Genomic DNA, 18787 nt, shown 5'->3' with positions numbered 1-18787 from the left:
CATTTTACTTATTGGATTTACTTATTCAGCTTCTTAATCTCTGATCTAGTGATCAGGATATTTGAAATGTATTGTGATAACCTGTGAAACCAAATTGTCTCAACTATATTTTCTAGAGTTTAACTTGGGTCAGCTACAAATCTCCAAAGAAGAAGTAAATGATGTTGTTCTCCCCAAATGGGCCAAGTCACCTGAAGATTTCATTTGTAAACACAGGAAAGCACTGGTAAGACAATGATTACTTATTGGATAAAGTAACAAGAAACAGAAAAAGAGTACATGCTTTTATTTTTATTTTATATACACACACACACACACAAAAGAAAAGGGAAGTTGGTAGTAATGAATATAAACGGATGGTAGGAAAAAGAATATTGATAAGAGAAGCAAAAGGGCTCAAGGAGAAATTTATGACCAACAGAGTTGAGCACAATAATAAGGAATGTCTTTATATTGAGAACAAAAAACATCTTGCCAATTGTTCTGATCTAAGATGGAAATGATATGATTGTAAATATTAATGCAGAAAAGACAGACATGGTTAATAAATATTTTGGTTCAGTACTTGGAAAAAAGCCGTACAATGTATGTGAGGGAATCCCCCAGGGGGGTAGCATGGGACCACTGTGCCCCTTTAACTCTCTGCAGCCTGAACTGTCTCTCACAATGCTTTGCTAAGGACCAGCACCCCTCAAGGCGCTGTTATCACTGAGCATAAGCACATGTGGATCCTAACACCCAGCCAACTACAAGAATGTTCCCAGAACCACTCATGAATCTCTGAGTAAAGTACCAGCTAATTCCCCCACCCTCTCCCAGTACTGTACCTCAGGAATATACTGTCTAATTTATTAATTGGTTCATCACTTCATCCGTGAAAAGTGGGCATAACATCAGCTTATGTAAAACCTGAGCAGATTCAGTGCACACTTCATATTAACTCACTAGTAAAGGTAAACAGTAAAGGAAGTTTGATGACCAAGATTGACTTTTTGCCCAACCCCAACCCTTATATTCATTTGAATTCTGAGTTTGGTTGGCAGACTTCTGTATGACATTTTTTGACTTAGAACTGCATGATGTTAAGAAATTAGTAGGATACAAAATCAACACAATACGCTTGAAGTATATTTTAAACTAGATAACTGATAGGGCCCCATTATGTAAACAGGGCAACATTATGAAAAGGGTGTGTTTCTAGTAGGAACCCATGGAGGTTAATTTTGGGTCTTATTTTTATTAATGATCTGGAAGAAAATGAGCTCCTTATTGATAAAGTTTTCAGATAATGCAAAGATTGGGGGGCTGGTAGATAAGATAGAGGACAGGTCATGGATACAGAGTGATTTACGTTGCTTGGTAAGGTGGGAGCAAGCACACTGTTTTAATATAGCTAAGTATCTGCTCATATGTCTAGGAACAAACAATATATGCTATACTAACAGGACACTATTCTGGGAAGAGATGATTCTGAAAAGATCTTGGGGATTCTGGTATATAATCAGTAGAACATGAACTCCCAGTGCAAAGGCAGCCTTTGACTGTATAGGCAAAGGAACATTGAGTAGGTGTAGGGAGGTTATATATTGCCTATTTGTATGGTACTTGTGTGGCTGCTGCTGGACTACTGTGTGCAGTGCTGGTGCACCCAATATAAGAAGCATATTAGTGAACTGGAGAGGTTCAGAGAAGAATCACAAAAGTGATTAGAGTTTTGAAAAACATGCTTTACAGTGTAAGACTCAGGAAGCTCAATCTGTTTAGTTTAACAAAGAACAAGGCTAAGGGACTACTTGATTTTACAGTGTATCTACAGAGGGAACAGTAACTTGATAGTGAAGGGCTCGTCAGCCTAGCAGACAGTTATGCGGGATCCAATAGTTGGAAATGGAAGCTAGACAAATTCAGAAGTGAAATAAGGTGCAGATTTTTTTTAATAATGAAAGTAACAACCAATTAATTAAGGAGTTGTGGTTGATTCTCAGTCATTGGAACTTTAAAAATCAAGGCTGTGTTATTTTCCAAGACATTCTCTAGTTACAACAGGATGTCCAACTAGATCAGTGGTCCCCAACATTTTGGGGTTGCCGGGCACCTGTGGGCGGGGCCGCTCACGGGCCACGGGCCTGGGGGCGGGGCCAAGCATGCGCCATACGCCCAGGGGTGGGGCCAGCTCAGATTGCTCCGCAGGCGTTGGAGACCACTGGACTAGATGATCACAGTGGTCCCTTCTGGCCTTCTAATCACTGACTAAACATCAAGAAGTTTACTGATGATCTTTTCAATTTCCTGTTTAAAATGTAAGTCCATTACTTCTAGCTCTGCAATTATTAAATAATACCTCTCCTTTGTTTGTGTTTAATATCTTCAGCACATATGCATGTTCTTACACCTCTATTCAACTACCATTGATGTACATACATGTTAGGCAATTTGTGGACACTCTGATTTTTTGTTCTGAGTGTTCAACCCCATCAGTGTATCTGCGGGAAAAAACTAGTAATTCAATTACTGATATCAAGTCTTTCTGTCTTAGGAATCTGAGTATGTCTCTGCTCATCTCCATGAATGGATAGATCTGATTTTTGGCTACAAGCAGAGAGGGCCAGCTGCAGTGGAGGCGCTCAATGTGTTCTATTACTGTACTTACGAAGGTACAAACCAGTGTGCTTTCTTGTCATCGCAAGTGTATTTGTGAGACTTGAGAAATATCTGGAAACATATTTCTCATTGTGAATGTAGTATAGTGGCATATGGTAAAAGAACAGAATTGTAGGTAAAATATAATTAGGAATTAGCAGGTTGTATCATCAAAGATCTACGATGTTCAAATGAGGCAATGGGAATTTTTAATTTGATAACCACTCTGGATTTTCTGTAGGAACTGCTGTGACTGCTTCTATTCAATTAAAAAACAATTCTTTAAGATTTCATTGAAAACATATTGGAAAATATTTTGGAATTTATTTTCTAGAGTCTAATCTTAGAAATTTACTACAGAACATAGTTTAGAACAGAAACTTAGAAATAACTCTTTAGCCAAGAAAGTATATTCTCAGTTATATTTTGTGTGCATTAAATGAAAAAAAGTTATTTTCCCAAAAATCAGATGCTGCAACCAAAACACATACTAATTTCTGTAGGAGAAAGTTTGCATAATGGAACCATTAGAAAACTATTTATGTAAAATAAACTGAGGGTGATTGATAATTTTTTTTTAGAGAGGAGGAGGTGAGGTGTTGCAGTTGGTGTTTACTTTCCTACATGTATTTTTTATCTGTTGGCTTAGTGAATTATGTATAGACAATGCTGCTTTTTGTTTTACTACCCTCTGCTACTCTGGTTATGATTCCAGGAGCTGTGGATTTAGATGCCTTAACAGATGAGAAGGAAAGAAAAGCTTTAGAAGGGATGATTAACAATTTTGGACAAACACCCTGTCAGCTGCTAAAGGTAAATTTCTTTGGAGCAAAAAAGAGTCAAGTTCCTTATCAATCAGTATGGGAGAGGTATAGACTTGAGTGACAGAGGCTTGTGTAAGGTTGTGCAACCATTGTGAAGGCCATTGTTTCTATAAGAGTCTATTCCAGGTATTATAACCGGCAAGTTTTAGGAAAGTTAATTTTCTAAAGGAGACCTGGTATAAAATTCTCAAAAAAACCTAATTTCCATTTTCAAAGGTGACTAGACACTTGACACTTCAGACCTGAAGTCCCATGGACTTTTAATTAGATTTAAGCATCTGAGAATTTAAATCACTTTTGAAAATGGGAATTAGGCTTCAGAGTCACTTAAGAGCCTTTGATATTTCATTTTCTGATACAACTACAACAGATGTGGAAATAGCCTTCTTCATAATTTTGCCAGTTAACATTTTTGAGCTCTAACTATAGTTCAGAGCAAAACCCCTTCAGAAAGACTTGCCATCTAATCAGTTTTAATCAGATTATTCATGTGAGCTGTTTGCCTTCTGCATGTCTGTATGTCTTTAATAATTAGTGTATAGTACTGGACTAGGCGCCTTCCTGGTCCAGTGTGGACCTGATTGAGATTTGGGGGAAATCCTCCAATGTCCATGATCTCCGCTCTAGATGGAGGAACGTGGCCATCTTCAGATGAATGGCTGCCAGCCTGGCCACCGAAGGCCACATGCGAAGCCAGGAGCAGGTGTGCATGAAAATAAAGGAGCTGCGGCAGGCCTATGCCAGGGCCACAGGGGGCAGCTCCCAACCGGGGCAGACCCAGACACCTGCCCTTATTTTGATGCCCTGGACCACATCCTGGGGGGCCAGACGGACCATGCCCCCCCAGGTGGTCATCAACCCTGGGGCAGAGGGCCCTGGCCATGAGATCAAGGAGGACGACGGCCAGGAGCCACAGGAGCCTGGAGGGAGCGAGCTGTGCACCCAGGATGCCTGAGCTGTCCCAGCAAGCCTGTTGCTAGTGTCATCCAAGGCCAGGGAGGCAACGACATGTGAGTGTCATCACTGTCCCCTTATGCTGTGGGGTGGGGGGGGGGCGGGGAGGATGGGGAGGAAAGGGAGACCACGGATCATGCAGCAACCTGTGCACGTGCCATGCCACCCCTGAGCACGTGGCCCCAGCTGACCGCCACACAGGGGCCTTGGCCTGTTACCCGTACGTGTGTAAGTATGAAGGCACATGACATGCTCCTGACCCCGGGGGTGGGACACTGCACGATGCCCTCCCTCCACAAGCCCCCTCTACACAGAGGCAGGGGACAGCTCCTCCTCCCCCGCAGAATATACAGCACAGGGGCATGGGTGCAGTCCCAGGCCAGCTCCCACTCCTGGGGATAGCATGGCCTGTGTGTAAGCACATTGGCTCTGATGTTGCGGAGACCTGCCATCCTCGCCTTTTTGGGGGAGGGGGGCTTCACCCACTGTGTCCCCAGGGATGACTGACCACTTCTCTTGTTTCTCCACAGCAGCTGCGAAGGCAGGGCGCAACACCCTGCCCAAGACATCCTCCTGCACCCGGGCCAGCAGCTGACCTATAACCAAGAGGAGTACCAGAGGCAGCACCTGGGGATCCTGCAAGGCCAGCACTGCACCCTGGACTACTGTTGTTGTTGTTGTTCGTCCATCGTATTCGAAGAGGACCTTGACATCAAACGGGTTGTGGACTGTCCACGGTGTGTCCGCAAATGGCTGATAAGGCCGATACGGGCATGGAATGTTCTGCCACATGTCTGCCGCAGCTTTTGCAACTCTGGCTTTACAGAGTGCTCGCTTCTCTTGTGCTATGGTTATCCTTCTGGCTTCAGATGTTTGACAGCCTTGGTAGATCAGCGTGTGCCATGTTGATCGGTCTTGTGCCAGGGTCTCCCAGGAGGTGGTGTCAATATCCAGGGACTTGAGAGAGGCTGTAAGCGTATCTTTGTATCGCTTCTTTTGTCCCCCGTGCGATCGCTTCCTTGAAACAGCTCACCATAGAAGAGCTGTTTAGGGATGCGATGATCTGGCATCCTTGCAACATGGCCTGCCCAGCGTGTCTGAGCTTTCATCAGCAGGGTGTAAACTGACGGCAGGCCTGCTCTAGAAAGGACTTCTGTGTCTGGCACCTTATCCTGCCACCGGATCCTCAGAAGTCTGCGGAGGCAAATCGTGTGGAAGTGGTTCAGTTGCCTAGCATGCCTCCTGTATACAGTCCAAGTCTCACTGGCATACATCAGGGTAGTTAACACTACTGCTCGATAGACTTTAAGCTTTGTAGCAAGGCTTATTCCACGGCGGTCCCACACTTTGGTCAGCAATCTGTCGAATGAAGAGCTTGCCTTGGCGACTCTGCAGTTGACCTCGATGTCAATTGTCACTGAGCGGGAGAGGGTGCTGCCAAGATATGTAAATTGGTCCACTGCTTGCAGCTTTTGTCCCTTCACTGTGATGGTGGGCACTTGATGTTGAGCTTTCGGAGCTGGCTGGTGCATCACTTCGGTTTTCTTTGTGTTGATGAGAAGGCCGAAGTTGTCGCATGCTGCTGCGAATGTGTCCATGCTGGCTTGCATTTCCTGCTCTGATCCAGCATTCAGGGCGCAGTCATCAGCAAAAAGGAGATCTCGTAGCAGAGTCTCCTTTATCTTGGTGACAGCCTGGAGTCTTCGCAGGTTAAACAGTTTCCCATCGGTCCTGTATCTCAGTCTAATTCCCAAGGAACTGTTCTGAAAGGCGCCTGACAGCATGGCTGAAAACATTATGCTGAACAGGGTCGGTGCCAGCACACACCCTTGCTTGACGCCGTTTGTGACGGGAAAGGACTCTGAAGCTTCTCCATCATCCAGAACACGAGCCGTCATGCCGTCGTGGAACTGACGTACCATCAGGATGAATCGGTCAGGGCACCCAAACTTCGACATGATGCGCCACAGACCTTCGCGACTGACAGTGTCAAAAGCCTTGGTGAGATCCACGAAGATGGTGTACAGTTCACGATTCTGCTCTTGACACTTCTCTTGGAGCTGTCGGGCTGCGAAGATCATATCCACCGTGCCACGCTCTTTGCAGAAACCGCACTGTGTCTCGGGTAATAAACCCTGTTCCAGGTGGTCAATCAGACGATTCAGCAACACTCGTGCAAGGATCTTACCTGCGATGGAAAGCAGTGATATTCCTCTATGATTATCGCAAACTTGTCGATTTCCTTTCCTCTTGTAGAGGTGTACGATGGACGCGTCTTTCAGTTCCTGAGGAATAGATCCTTGATTCCAGAAGGACTGGAACAGCTGAGTGAGTTTGTTGACAAGCACTGCACCACCACCCTTATAGACTTCCGCTGGGGCCTTGCCACTGGACAGCTGGCTGATGGCCTGTAAGTTTTCAGTCTCTGATGGTGAGACATCCAGGCTGTGGTTGATATCCGCCTGGGGCATTCTATCAATCGCCTCGTTATTGATGGAAGATGGGCGGTTCAGTACGGATTGGAAGTGCTCAGCCCAACGCTGTAAAATCAGAGTCTTCTCAGTAATGAGAGTTGCACCATCTGAGTCCAGTAGAGGGGAACTCCCTGAGGGCTGAGGTCCGTACAAGGATCTAAGGGCTTCGTAGAACCGTTTGGCATTGTTTCTATCAGAAAACTTCTGGATTTCATCTGCTTTGGCACTCAACCGGGAGTCCTGCATCTTGCGATGCCTGCTCTGTATGATCCTGCAAATGTTGTTGAAGGCATTTTTCTTAGCTGTTGACGATGGGTCATTCTGATGAGCACGGTGAAGGCGATGCTTTTCAGCAAGTATGGCCTTGATCTCTTCATCGTTTTCATCAAACCAGTCCTGCTGTTTCCTGTGTGAGGGTCCAAGAACCTTCAGTGCAGAAGAGTGCACAATATCCCGGAAGCGTTCCCAGTCCTTCTCAGCATTTTCCTCTAATTGCAGCTCTAAAAGTTGGTTGCCAAGATCTTCTGCTAGTAAAGCTGCTGTGTTGGGGTTCCTCAGTCTACTGACATTGATCTTTTTCATCACAGCTTTGTTTCCCTGCGGATGTCTCTTTGGCTTGATGTGAAAGCTTAATTTGGAGATGATAAGTCTGTGGTCAGTCCAACAGTCAGCACTCGGCATGGCCTTGGTCACCCTTACATCCTGTCTGTCTTTCCTCCGCACAATGACATAATCAATGAGATGCCAGTGCTTAGAGCGTGGGTGCATCCAGGACATCTTTTTGCGAGTGGGCAGGCGGAAGATGGTATTGGTGATGATCAAATCATGAGCCGCACATATCTTCAGTAATAGTAGGCCATTGCTGTTACATTTACCGATTCCATTTTTTCCAATGACACCATCCCAGGCAGTGTGATCAGATCCTACTCTCGCGTTGAAATCGCCAAGTAGAATCAGCCTGTCGGTGCGCTTCACGGATGAGAGTAGGGCATTGAGATCTTCATAAAACTTGTCCTTTACTTCATCCAGATTCGTCATTGTGGGCGCGTAAGCGCTGATCAGTGTGGCTTGCTTTCCTCTCGGTAGTGGAAGATGCAGTGTCATGAGTCGGTCATTCACGCCCTTGGGAAGACTGGCAAGTTTGTGGACAAGATGATTCTTAACCGCAAAGCCAACTCCAGATTCACGACGTTCGTCACCGCTGCGTCCACGCCAGAAGAATGTGTAACCACCTCCTGTTTCCATGAGCTGACCTTCATTTGCTAGACGAGTTTCACACAGTGCCGCAATATCGATGTTAAATCTTGTGAGCTCTCTGGCGACCAAGGCTGTTCTTTCTGGTCGATCTGCTGAAGGGTTGTCTTGAAGCGTGCGTACGTTCCATGTGCCAATAGTGAGTGGTGTCACCTTGCATTTTGTTTGAAATTTTATTGTTCGACCGCATGAGATGGGATCCCCTCCAGCCGCGGTAAGCTGGCCAGGGTTCTATGAAGCAAACAATGTTTAGGGCACCTTTTCTAGCCCCTTCCTCTTACTACGGAGGTGAGCACTGCAATCCTAAAGAGGGCTGCTCAGTCACTCAGGTAGACGCCGAATCCAGCTGTTGCTTCAGCCAGCAAGAAGACGACCATTAGACCTGAGCCGCCTGTGTGCAGGTCCGCAGCTACAGCTCCCAGTGTATCCACACCTGCTGCTTCATCGCTCGCCCGTCGCCACAGGACTTTAAGGTTTACGGGAATTAGGGGATGTTGAGATGTCAAGACTTGCGCGTGAATTGGATTAAAGTGAGGAAGAGGTGCGCATAGTCAGCCTCACTCTCTCTTCCCAGATTCCATCTTGCTCCAATGGCAGGACTAATGTCAAGACGGTTGGAGATGGGCTGGGCGCAGTGGTTGACCAGGGCATCTTTCATGTCTTGCCATGCTCTTAGCGTACTACATCGCTTGCAGAAACCACCTTCATGACCGTTGATCCTATTCTAGTAAGTCTCATCCGCTCGATCCGCCGGAGTCTGTCTTCACATGCTTGGGATAGACAAGTCCCTATCTCACCGAAGGTCGATGACCCGACGGCTACTCTCAACCTGGTTTAGCCAGCCTGTCGAAGTTGTTGCCCGGGATGTGGCCGCTGCACATGCTACAGCTACTAGGAGCCACAGGTGAGAGTTGAGTGACAAGTGGGGACCAAAGGTGGACAAGCTGCCCTAAAAGGACACAACATGCCCGTAGATCAGAGGTGCTACCCCTCCCTGAACACCCCATACACCCCTGGACTATTGGGTGCATGAAGACGTGCAGCTGCGGCAGGAGAACTGGCGGGAGCTTCTTGACCAGCTCCGTGCCATCTCTGACCACCTGCAGACCCTGGTGCAGCGCTTGCTGATACCTGCCGCCCCAGCCCCTGCTGCCGCCCCAGCTACCGCTCCTCCTCCCACTCCTTCCCCTCCTGCTTCTTCCCCCCCCCACACCCTCCATACCTGCTCTCTCCCCTCCCCCCGGGGATGCCAAGGCCCCTGGACTCACAGTGCTGGGAGACAGTGGGCCAGCAAGACTCCCAACCCTGAGCTCCTCCTCCCCCTTCCAGCTCCCTCTTCCCAGGTTTCCCTCTCCCACCCTTTTCCCTCCCCTTCCCCCCCAGTTTTGTTCAATAAAGAGAGTTTATATTTGTCAACACGTGTCTTTATTTACATGAGGAAGGCGGGTTAGGAAGGGGACAGTGAAAGGATGTGAGGGTGAAAAGAGGCACAAGCCCCCAGTGGCGCACACCAGGGAGACTTTAGTCCTCTTCTGGGTGGAAGCTCTCCTGCAGGGCCTCCCGGATACGGACAGCCCCCTGATGGGCCTCCCGGCTGCCTCCCCCTGCCTCTCGCACAAATTATGCAGCACACAGCATGCTGCCACCATGTCCAGGCAGGTGAAGAGGCATCTAAAATGGGCCTTCAACCGGCCAAATGCCCCCCTCCACCACGATGCGGACCATGCTGAACTTGGCATTAAAGGCCTGTTGGGAGAGATTGAGGTGTCCCATGTACGGCTTCATCAGCCAGGGTTGTAGGGGATAGGCGCATCCCCCACCAGGCACACAGGCATGTCCACATCCCTGACCCTGATGCAGTGGTCAAGGAAGAAAGTCCCAGCGTGCAGCCTTTGGCACATGGAGGAGTTGCGGTAAACCCATGCATCGTGTGCTTTGCCGGACCAGCCCACGTTAATGTCCATGAAGTGGCCCCAGTGATCAGACACAGCCTGAAGGATGATGGAGAAGTATCCCTTCCGGTTTATGTACCGGGAGGCCTGGTGTTCCGGGGCACGGATGGGGATGTGTGTCCCATTGATTGCCCCCCTGCAGTTGGGGAAGCCAAGGGCACCAAACCCCTCGATAACCACGTCCACATCAGTGAGGCGGATGACTCTGTAGAGCAGCACTCTGTTGATGGCCTTGACCACCCACAGAGGGACACACAAAACTGAGAGTCACTGGGGTGCCAGGGAGGCTGACAGTGCTCCTTCCCTGCCATTGCTCCAGGCTCCCACTCCCCAGGAGCAACCCCCTCTGCAGTCCTGGCCACCACGGGCAATCCTTAGTGTAGGCAGGACAGAACAAACCATCCTGGGGAGAGGGATTTGCACCACCTCCCCCCCTTTTCCCTAGGACAGCCCGTCACCTCCTTGCTCCCCCCCTCCTGGCACAGTGGCCGGAGACTGCCAGACCTGCATGAACACTGCTCTGATGATGGATTTCCCCACGCCAAACTGGTTCCCCACAGATCGATAGCTATCCAGCATAGAGAGCTTCCAGAGGGCGATGGCCACACTCTTCTGGAGGGGAATGGCGGGCCTCAGGTGTGTGTCCCGTCACCGCAGAGCAGGGGCAAGACACTCCCAGAGCTCCAGGAAGTTGGCCTTCTTCATCCTGAAGTTCTGGGTCCATTGTTCTCCCTAGTGCTCCAGGACGATGTGGTCCCACCAGTTGCTGCTTGTGTCCAGATGCGGCGGGGCACACTGGTGTACAGGAGCTGCAGTTGCTCCTCCATGTACCCCAGGAGGGTCTGGATGACAGCATGGGGGTTGAGCTGCAGCAGATTTTGCAAGGTAGCCTGCAGAAAGTTCAGCCAGGCTTGCCGCTACACATCCAAAAGAAGCACCAAAGTGCCATGGGGCAGCTCCGACTCCATGGTGCAGAGTGCAGTGGTGTCCCGAGTGAGGGCAACCAGAGCACGCAGAGAAAAAAAATGCTTTGCTGTCCCTCAGTGAGGTAGCCAAGCAAGCAGGGAAACCTGAGAAGCACAGGCCTCAGATAGCTCAGGCAGCAGCCACACAAAGTAACTCCTGACCTGATGCCCTGCTGGAACCGATTTCAGCTGGCCTTAAATGCGATTTAGCATGTGGACGTGCTATTTTGAAATAGCAAAATGCTATTTCAAAATGCATTTTGCATGTAGACGCGATATTTTGAAATAACGCTGTAGTGTAGACGTACCCTTATGGAATACATGTGACGTTCTACAGGTGTGATGTATAGTAATCCTGTAATGTTCGCTTCCATTGAGAGGAAAGAAAAACAACATGGCTTGTAATTAAATCTAAATGTTCCCTTTTTGGTATGAATGATAAATATTTATTTATCAAATGATAAAATTAGCTTCAAGAAAAAGCTACCAAATGAATTTAACAAAATCTTTTCTTCTCCGTCATATGTAAATCTTCCAAGTTCTTTGTCAACCTAGGTTTCCTTCGAATAGAAGTATGCTCTAGAAATAGTAACTCCCTTTATCTGAATTTAATATATTGAGCTAGAAATACAGCTTACATTCTCTCTTGACTCTGAATTCCTTACGTGACTTGAACAATCCAATGAAATATTATTCCCTCTATGCTGACATTGTGTATAAATTAGAATTTTTTAAAAAAATATCCCATTCAATATTTTCTCCTAGGAGCCTCATCCTGTGAGATTATCTGTAGAGGAAGTACTACAGAGACAGACCAAAAGTGACAGCTCATCCCTGAATCTGTTCCAGCATCTTCCTGAACTTAAGTCATTTTTCATAGAGGTAGCAACTGATACGTATTACATTGCATGTGTTTTAAGACTAGTCTGAAACCTCTAATACGTTGGAATATAATGTAATCAGCAGAGTAAAAATCAACTTGATTACAATGTAAAGAAAATGTTGTACAAAACATCTAACAAAGCATTTGTATAGAAGGAGCTTTTTCTTTTCAGTCAACTTATAGAGGTTGAATAAATTTACTTAAAGAATCACTGCAGGATGAGGGTAAACATTTATTTTAACTATAGAAATACTATGTTTTGTCCTTTTTTATTTTGTTAGCCTATGGACTTTCTAAGTGTCTAGATACAGACTAGAGAGACATCATGGATGAAATCCTGGCCTCACTGTAGTCAATAGCAAATTTCCCATTCGAAGTTGTCAGGATTTCTCTTAATGTTAGTGCTGGAATATAGCTCTTTAAGATGTGTGTACCTCCACCTGGTAGTGTAACTTTGTCTTTACCAGGTAACTTGAAAGTATTTGTACCACCTATGGATATTTGTCAGCTGAAAATGTCATTTCTCATAGGGTATTAGTGATGGTGTTCCCCTTGTCAAGGCTGTTGTTCCCAGGAACCAATCACGTTCTTTTATGTCTCAAGGGAGCCCAGAGATCCTGGTAAGTTTGATGTGTCAGTAAAATGCGGGTGCTAGTAATGTCATCATGACTTTGGGAGTAGAGCTAACAAGTTACTGTCTGTCTGAACCTAGAGTCTTAAAACAGTCCCCGTCTTAAGAAACTCTTGGGAAGTACTCAAGAGTCTAATTTCCTCCACTTGTGCTTGTGTAGGCCAAACTAGGCAAAGGTATGCCACACCTGCATATCTATCTATATCTATATCTATATCTATATCTATATCTATATCTATATCTATATCTATATCTATATCTATATGATTCTTTTCTCCTTTCAAGTCACTTACAAAAATTATACACTGCATTAGAACTAGATGGAATTACTTTCACACTGGCTCAGTAACAAAATGACAATGGGAATGTCTTTTAACTTGTCATAATTGTAAATGCTAGTTATTACCAAAACAAAAATCCCCACCATCATTCATTAACAGGAGTGTTGTGAGCAAGACAGAAGTAATTCTGCTTTGCGTAGGCCTCAATTGGACTATTGTGTCCAGTTTCAGGCACCACATTTTAGGAAAGAGGTGGAGAAATTGAAGCAAGTCCAGAGAAGCACAACAAAATGAATAAAGGACTAGAAAACATGATCTGTAAGGGAAGCCTGAAAGAATTAGGTTTGTTTAGTTTGGAAAAAAAGAAGATAACATCCTTTCAGATACTTGAAAGCTGCTAAGAGGATGAACAATTACTCTTCTTAATGTCTGATGATAGAAGCAATGGACTTAAATTGCAGCAAGGGAGGTTTAGGTTGGACATTAGGAAAAGTTTCCTAGCTGTCAAGGTAGTTAAGCACTGGAATAAATTACCTAGGGAGGTTGTGGAATTTCCATGAGTGGAGATATTTAAGAGCAGATTATATAAACATTTATCATGGATGATCTAGATGGTACGTGATCCTGCCATGAGGGCAGGAGACTGGACTTGGTGATCTCTCGAGGTCCCTTCCAGTTCTAGTATTCTATGAAATGCATGTGCAAAGCATAGGCCTTCTTATCAATCATTGTTCTAGCTAGCACAAGCATTGATCACTAGCTAGGAAGTATATGCCATACGTTAGTAAGAGTCATAACTCATTTTTTTTTTAAATAAACAAAAAAACTCAGACTCTCTATCCTTTTCTCATGATAGCACTAGCCTCGGCTGGTTCAGTTTGGTGGTAAGCTTTCAAGAGACCTAAATTGACTCAAATGCAAGCTCTGTTAGTGGGAAAGACATGCTAAAAAGAGGGCTATGAGCATTTCACAATGTCATTGATTTTCATCTAACTTACTGCTTCAGGTGACAGCAAGTCTGAACTGCATTATTGGAACACATGGGTGGCTACCATATGATAGAGATATTTCAAACTATTTTACATTCATCAGAGATCCAACTGTGACAAATCCCAAGTAAGTAAAGAGGAGGAAAGGTGCAGTAGCGAAGTCTATTAAATACACACCTGAGGTGGTATAAGTACACAGTCCTTCTAAAGTGATTTGATAGCACTGCTTTAATTATCTGTGATTTTAATTGAAACTTGACATCTATATATGGTGCAACACGTATTTCAAAGCTTTGTACACCCCCTAATACTCATTATGTTACGTTTATTCTCTGAAAATATTGCTTGAGCATGAAGGGGTGTAATCAGAAAGGCCAAAGCACAGTAGGTGTTGTAGCTAGCAAAAGATGTGAAGGACAACACGAAAGGTTTCTACTGGTATGTTAGCAACAATAAAATGAGGGAAGTGTGGGACCCCCTACTGAATAGGGAAGGAAATCTAGTAACAGACGATGTGGAAAAAGCTGAAGTACTGAACAATTGTTTTGTCTCAGTCTTTGCAGACAAAGGTCATCTCTCGGACTGCTGCACTGAGCAGCACAATATGGGGATGAGCAGCCCTCAGGGATAAAAGAACAGGCTAGTGAGTATTTAGAAAAGCTGGACATGCACAAGTCCAGAGGCCAGATCTAATGCATCCAAGGGTATGGAGAGAGTTGGCTCATGTGATTGCAGAGCCATTGGCCATTAGCTTTGAAAACACGTAGCAATCTGGAGAGGACAGTTGGGGAAAAAAGGCAAATGTAGTGCTCATCTTTAAAAAAGGGAAGGCGGAGAATCCAGTTAACTACAAACCAGTCAGCCTCACCTCAGTCCCTGGAAAAATCATGGAACAGGTCCTCAAGGAATTCATTTTGAAATACTTGTAGGAGAGGAAGGAGATCAGGAATAGTCAACAGGATTCACCAAGGGCAAGTCATGCCTGACAAACCTAATTCCCTTCTATGATGAGATAATCAGCTCCGAGGATATGGGGAAAGGGGTATGTGTGTGATGTACTTTGACTTTAGCAAAGCTTTTGATATGATCTTCCACAGTATTCTTGCCAGCAAGTTCAAGTAGTATGTCTTGGATGAATGGACTAGAAGGTGGATAGAGGACTAGAAGGTGGATAGAAAGCTGGCTAGTTTGTCAGGCTCAATGGGTAGTGATGGGCTCAGTGTATAGTTGGCAGCTGGAATCAAGTGGCGTGCCGCAGGCTGAGTCCTGGGGCAAGTTTGGCTCAACATTTTAATTAATGATCTGGATGATAGGATGGTTTGCACCCTGAGCAAGATTGCAGATGACACTAAGATGGGGGGACAGGTAGATATGCTGGAGAGTAGAGAATGGGGTTTGATAGCAGCCTTCAACTAGTTGAAGGTGGTTCTAAAGAGGATGGAGCTAGGCTATTCTCAGTGGTGGCAGATGACAGAACAAGAAGCGATGGGCTCAAATTGCAGTGGGGGAGATCTTGTTTGGATATTTTTAAAAAACTATTTCACTAGGAGTATAGTGAAGTGCAGAAATGGGTAACCTAGAGGTTTTTAAAGCCACACTTGACAAAAAAAGCCAGCTGGAATGATTTAGTTTGGGCCGGTGCTTGTTTGAGCAGTGCATTGGACTAGACATCTTAAAGTCTCTTCCAACCCTAGTCTATGATTCTATGGAAATTGACCATCAAATGTAGGATTCTGTCTTCATTGTGTCTTGTTGATTTTCAGTCCAACTTTTTCTAATTGCCAGCCCTGCAAAACTCATCCTGGCATCTGAGAGTCAAACTTGCTTCATTATTCTCATGTATCATCATGATATATATATAAGCCCAGTGTCTGAGAGTCTGTAACGCTGAAATGCTGGCTTTTCCCTCTGGGCGGCCCGTGCTGCATGGGGAGTGCAGGGCCCAAACGGCCGCTTGCTCCCCCGCGGCGGTCTGGCTGAGCAGCGCAGAAGTCAGCTGAGCGCCACAGCGGGAGGTGAAGGGGGGCAGGGTGGAGACATGCAGTGTGAGAGCGGCTCCAGGCCCCGCCCCCTGGCCGTGAACGTCACCATCCCGCCCCCCTTCGCCTCCTGCCGTGGTGCTCTGCTGCCTTCTGCGCCGCTCAGCCATGCCGCTGCATGGGAGCAAGTGGCGCAAGCGACCATTTCGGCTCCATGCTCCCCGAGCAGCACAGGGAGTGTGGAGCCCAAACGGCCGTTTGGGCTCCGCGTTCCCCCAAGTGAGAGGCAGGAGGGAGAGGAGAAGAGAAAGAGAGAAGCAGGAGGCGGAGAAGAGCTGAAAGAGAGAGGGGGAGGCAGTAGTAGAAGGAGAGAGAGAGAGACGGAGCAAGAGACCGGAGGCTCAGGAGAGAAGACCGATGTGGAGGAGTGACCTGAAAATCCCGTCTTATGACGGGCTAATTGACTGGTTCATAATAAATATTCTGCAGATGTGGCACCTGTGCAATTTAAAAGAACAGAAGTTCAACACCATATAGATCCAAACACGAGGGTTTATTACACACAGCACTGGCAAAGTGTTAGGGTCAGTGAGACTGCCAAACAATGGATTACTATAGATTATATAGGGTGCCAATGGGCATAGAGAAGCCACAGGATGGCAGTTCCTGAGCCCCTGGATAGGTTCTAGCAGCAAGACAAAATTAGCACAATAAGCCAATATTCTTCGTTGAGTAGTGTCCCTGAGGGTGCTCCACCCGAGGTGCTGGGCTTCTCCCAGCACCGCAAACAGAGAATCTTCCCTAGCAGTAGCCCTGCCGGCCCGCACATGCGCTCCTGCTGTCTCGCGCCATTACAGCTGAGCGCGGGCCGGCTTGTCAGTTTCCTTTCAACCGTCCGCGGCCGCAGACAGACCTAGGACGTGCTCTCTCTCCGGCCCGAGGAGAAGAAAAGGGAATTTTACTTTAGAGACTTTAGTTGCCACTTGGCAGTTCATAGTTAGTGTAGTTGTTAATAGTTTTTTAAAAAATCTTTATTTTCCATCCTAATCCCATATTTTGTTGTTCAGTAGCCTTTAAAAAAAAGGGGGGGGGCAGCTGTTGATTTTACGATTTACCAAAGACAACCATGCCTGTCTTCAAGAATTTTCTCAGTGTCAGGATGCCATGCCTGCATCTGATGGACTCTCGCGCTGTGTCAAATGTCTGGGGGATGGGTACATCCCAATGAAGTGCTCACATTTTATGAAATTGACAGCGCGTGCCAGGCGCGATCGTGAGATGTGACTTAGAGTGATTTTATCTAATAAAGCCCTCCAGACTCCTGATGGGAGTGAGCTATCCTCCACTGCCTCCGGGACTCACGCAGCTCGCTCATTCACTAAAGAGCTCCACAAGCCGGCTAGACCATCGCAGTGAGTGAGTGTGGGGGACAGACCAGGCACCTCTGGCACGTTGCCGAGGCACTGGCAGAGAAGACGGGCAAGGGCCACAGTGCCTCAGCCCCGAGCCTTGCCTGCCCCAAAGACCTGATGCCAGCTCCTTTCAAAGGGCTGCGGGCAGAATCGGCACCAGCAACGGTTCTAACGGCTGCTTTGAAGCCAGCAATGGCGGCCCCGGCACCGGCTTATGCTGCATGTGCGCAGATGACCACAGCCCTGCTGGCACCCACAACTGCGGTCCCAGCCTCTGTAGCCACGCTCTCCACGATGCCGCATCAACAGCACCGACTCTGGCACCGCAGGCAAGCATCGGTACAGCCTCCTCCGGCACCAGCACAGCTGTCAGCTCCTTTGGCACCACTGATTCATCCGCATGGCAGCTGTTCTATCAGGGCTGCTTCATTGCCGGCCACTCCACTTCAAATGGCACCGTCTTCCCCTCTTGATTCTTCGGTGCCGGCTCAGGCACAACGTAAGTCACAATGTGTTCGGACACCTTCCCTCACGCCAGACCGAGCTGTGTTATCTCCAGGACCCTGGTCACCAGCATCGTCTTGCTCTGGCAACCATCACGCTCCTCATTATGCCTCCACCAGAGATCATTACCATAGGTCACCTCGTCGTTCGACATCATGCCGTCACTACCGCTGTCACTATTCTCGCTATTCTCACTCTCCATCTTGTTATTCTGTTAGATCTATTTCACTGAGATCCTCAAGACCCTCTGAATATTCACGTTGATACGACACACCCAGAGGATACTCACCAAGACGTTCCCCAAATCACCATCAGAGATATGACCGTTACTATGACGACCATCTTTCATCTCATAGCAGGCAATACCTGCGTTCGCAATCTCCACGATCCAGTTGCCCAGCGTCTGCGCTTGGTGCACCCTCTCCGGCAGTTCTACCAGCTCCTGCGGAGGACACTACCTTAGTTTCTAACCACGATGAACATGAGGACAATCATACCCCGAACAGGGAACCACAGAGCCCTGATTCTCCAGCCAACCATTCATCATTGTTGCCAGATGACACAGTCTTCCCTGGGGAGCTATCTCCCGCGGAAGACCATAAGCAATTTCAAGAGCTCTTTAAGAGGGTTGCTCAATCTCAGGGCATTCAAACTATGGACGTGCAGCAAAAGCAACACCCCTTGCTGAAGAACTTAGTCTTCACAAAAATCGAAACTGGCGCTCCCCTTTGATGAGGCTATCTTGGAGATTGCCAATGATATCTGGCAGATTCCAGCTGCTTCCTTACCGACTAATAAGAGGTCGGATAAGAAATATTTCATAAACCAAAAGGGTATGGACTTTTTGTTCACACGCCCTGAGCCCAATTCCCTCATCATGGACCGAGGCTGTCCAATTTACTATCCCAACAGCACGGGACGATGGTGCATCCGGACATTGATTGCATGCACCTGACAGCGTGGCTCCTAACTGGCTCCAACTGCCAGAAATGACCTATTGTCAGGCAGTGAGGCATGTGCTGATAAACAGCAGGTGTCAAACTAC

The 18787-nt window shown here is 46.9% G+C and overlaps 1 protein-coding gene across 4 annotated transcripts in view; it reads left to right on the top strand.

Annotated features, from left to right (window-relative positions):
• NBEAL1 (neurobeachin like 1) overlaps nt 1–18787 on the top strand; it is a 165686-nt gene that overhangs the window by 130729 nt on the left and 16170 nt on the right. For all 4 annotated transcript variants that reach the window (XM_075933832.1, XM_075933831.1, XM_075933830.1 and 1 more), the window contains 6 exons: nt 117–226; nt 2537–2654; nt 3356–3453; nt 11829–11945; nt 12477–12566; nt 13865–13974. In XM_075933832.1, the coding sequence (XP_075789947.1) occupies nt 117–226; nt 2537–2654; nt 3356–3453; nt 11829–11945; nt 12477–12566; nt 13865–13974 (643 nt within the window). The remainder of the gene's footprint in view (nt 1–116; nt 227–2536; nt 2655–3355; nt 3454–11828; nt 11946–12476; nt 12567–13864; nt 13975–18787) is intronic.

This window comes from Pelodiscus sinensis, chromosome 7 (assembly GCF_049634645.1).
Source record: "Pelodiscus sinensis isolate JC-2024 chromosome 7, ASM4963464v1, whole genome shotgun sequence".
Classification (NCBI taxonomy): Eukaryota; Metazoa; Chordata; order Testudines; family Trionychidae; genus Pelodiscus; species Pelodiscus sinensis.
This window is presented reverse-complemented; position numbering and strand designations above follow the sequence as displayed.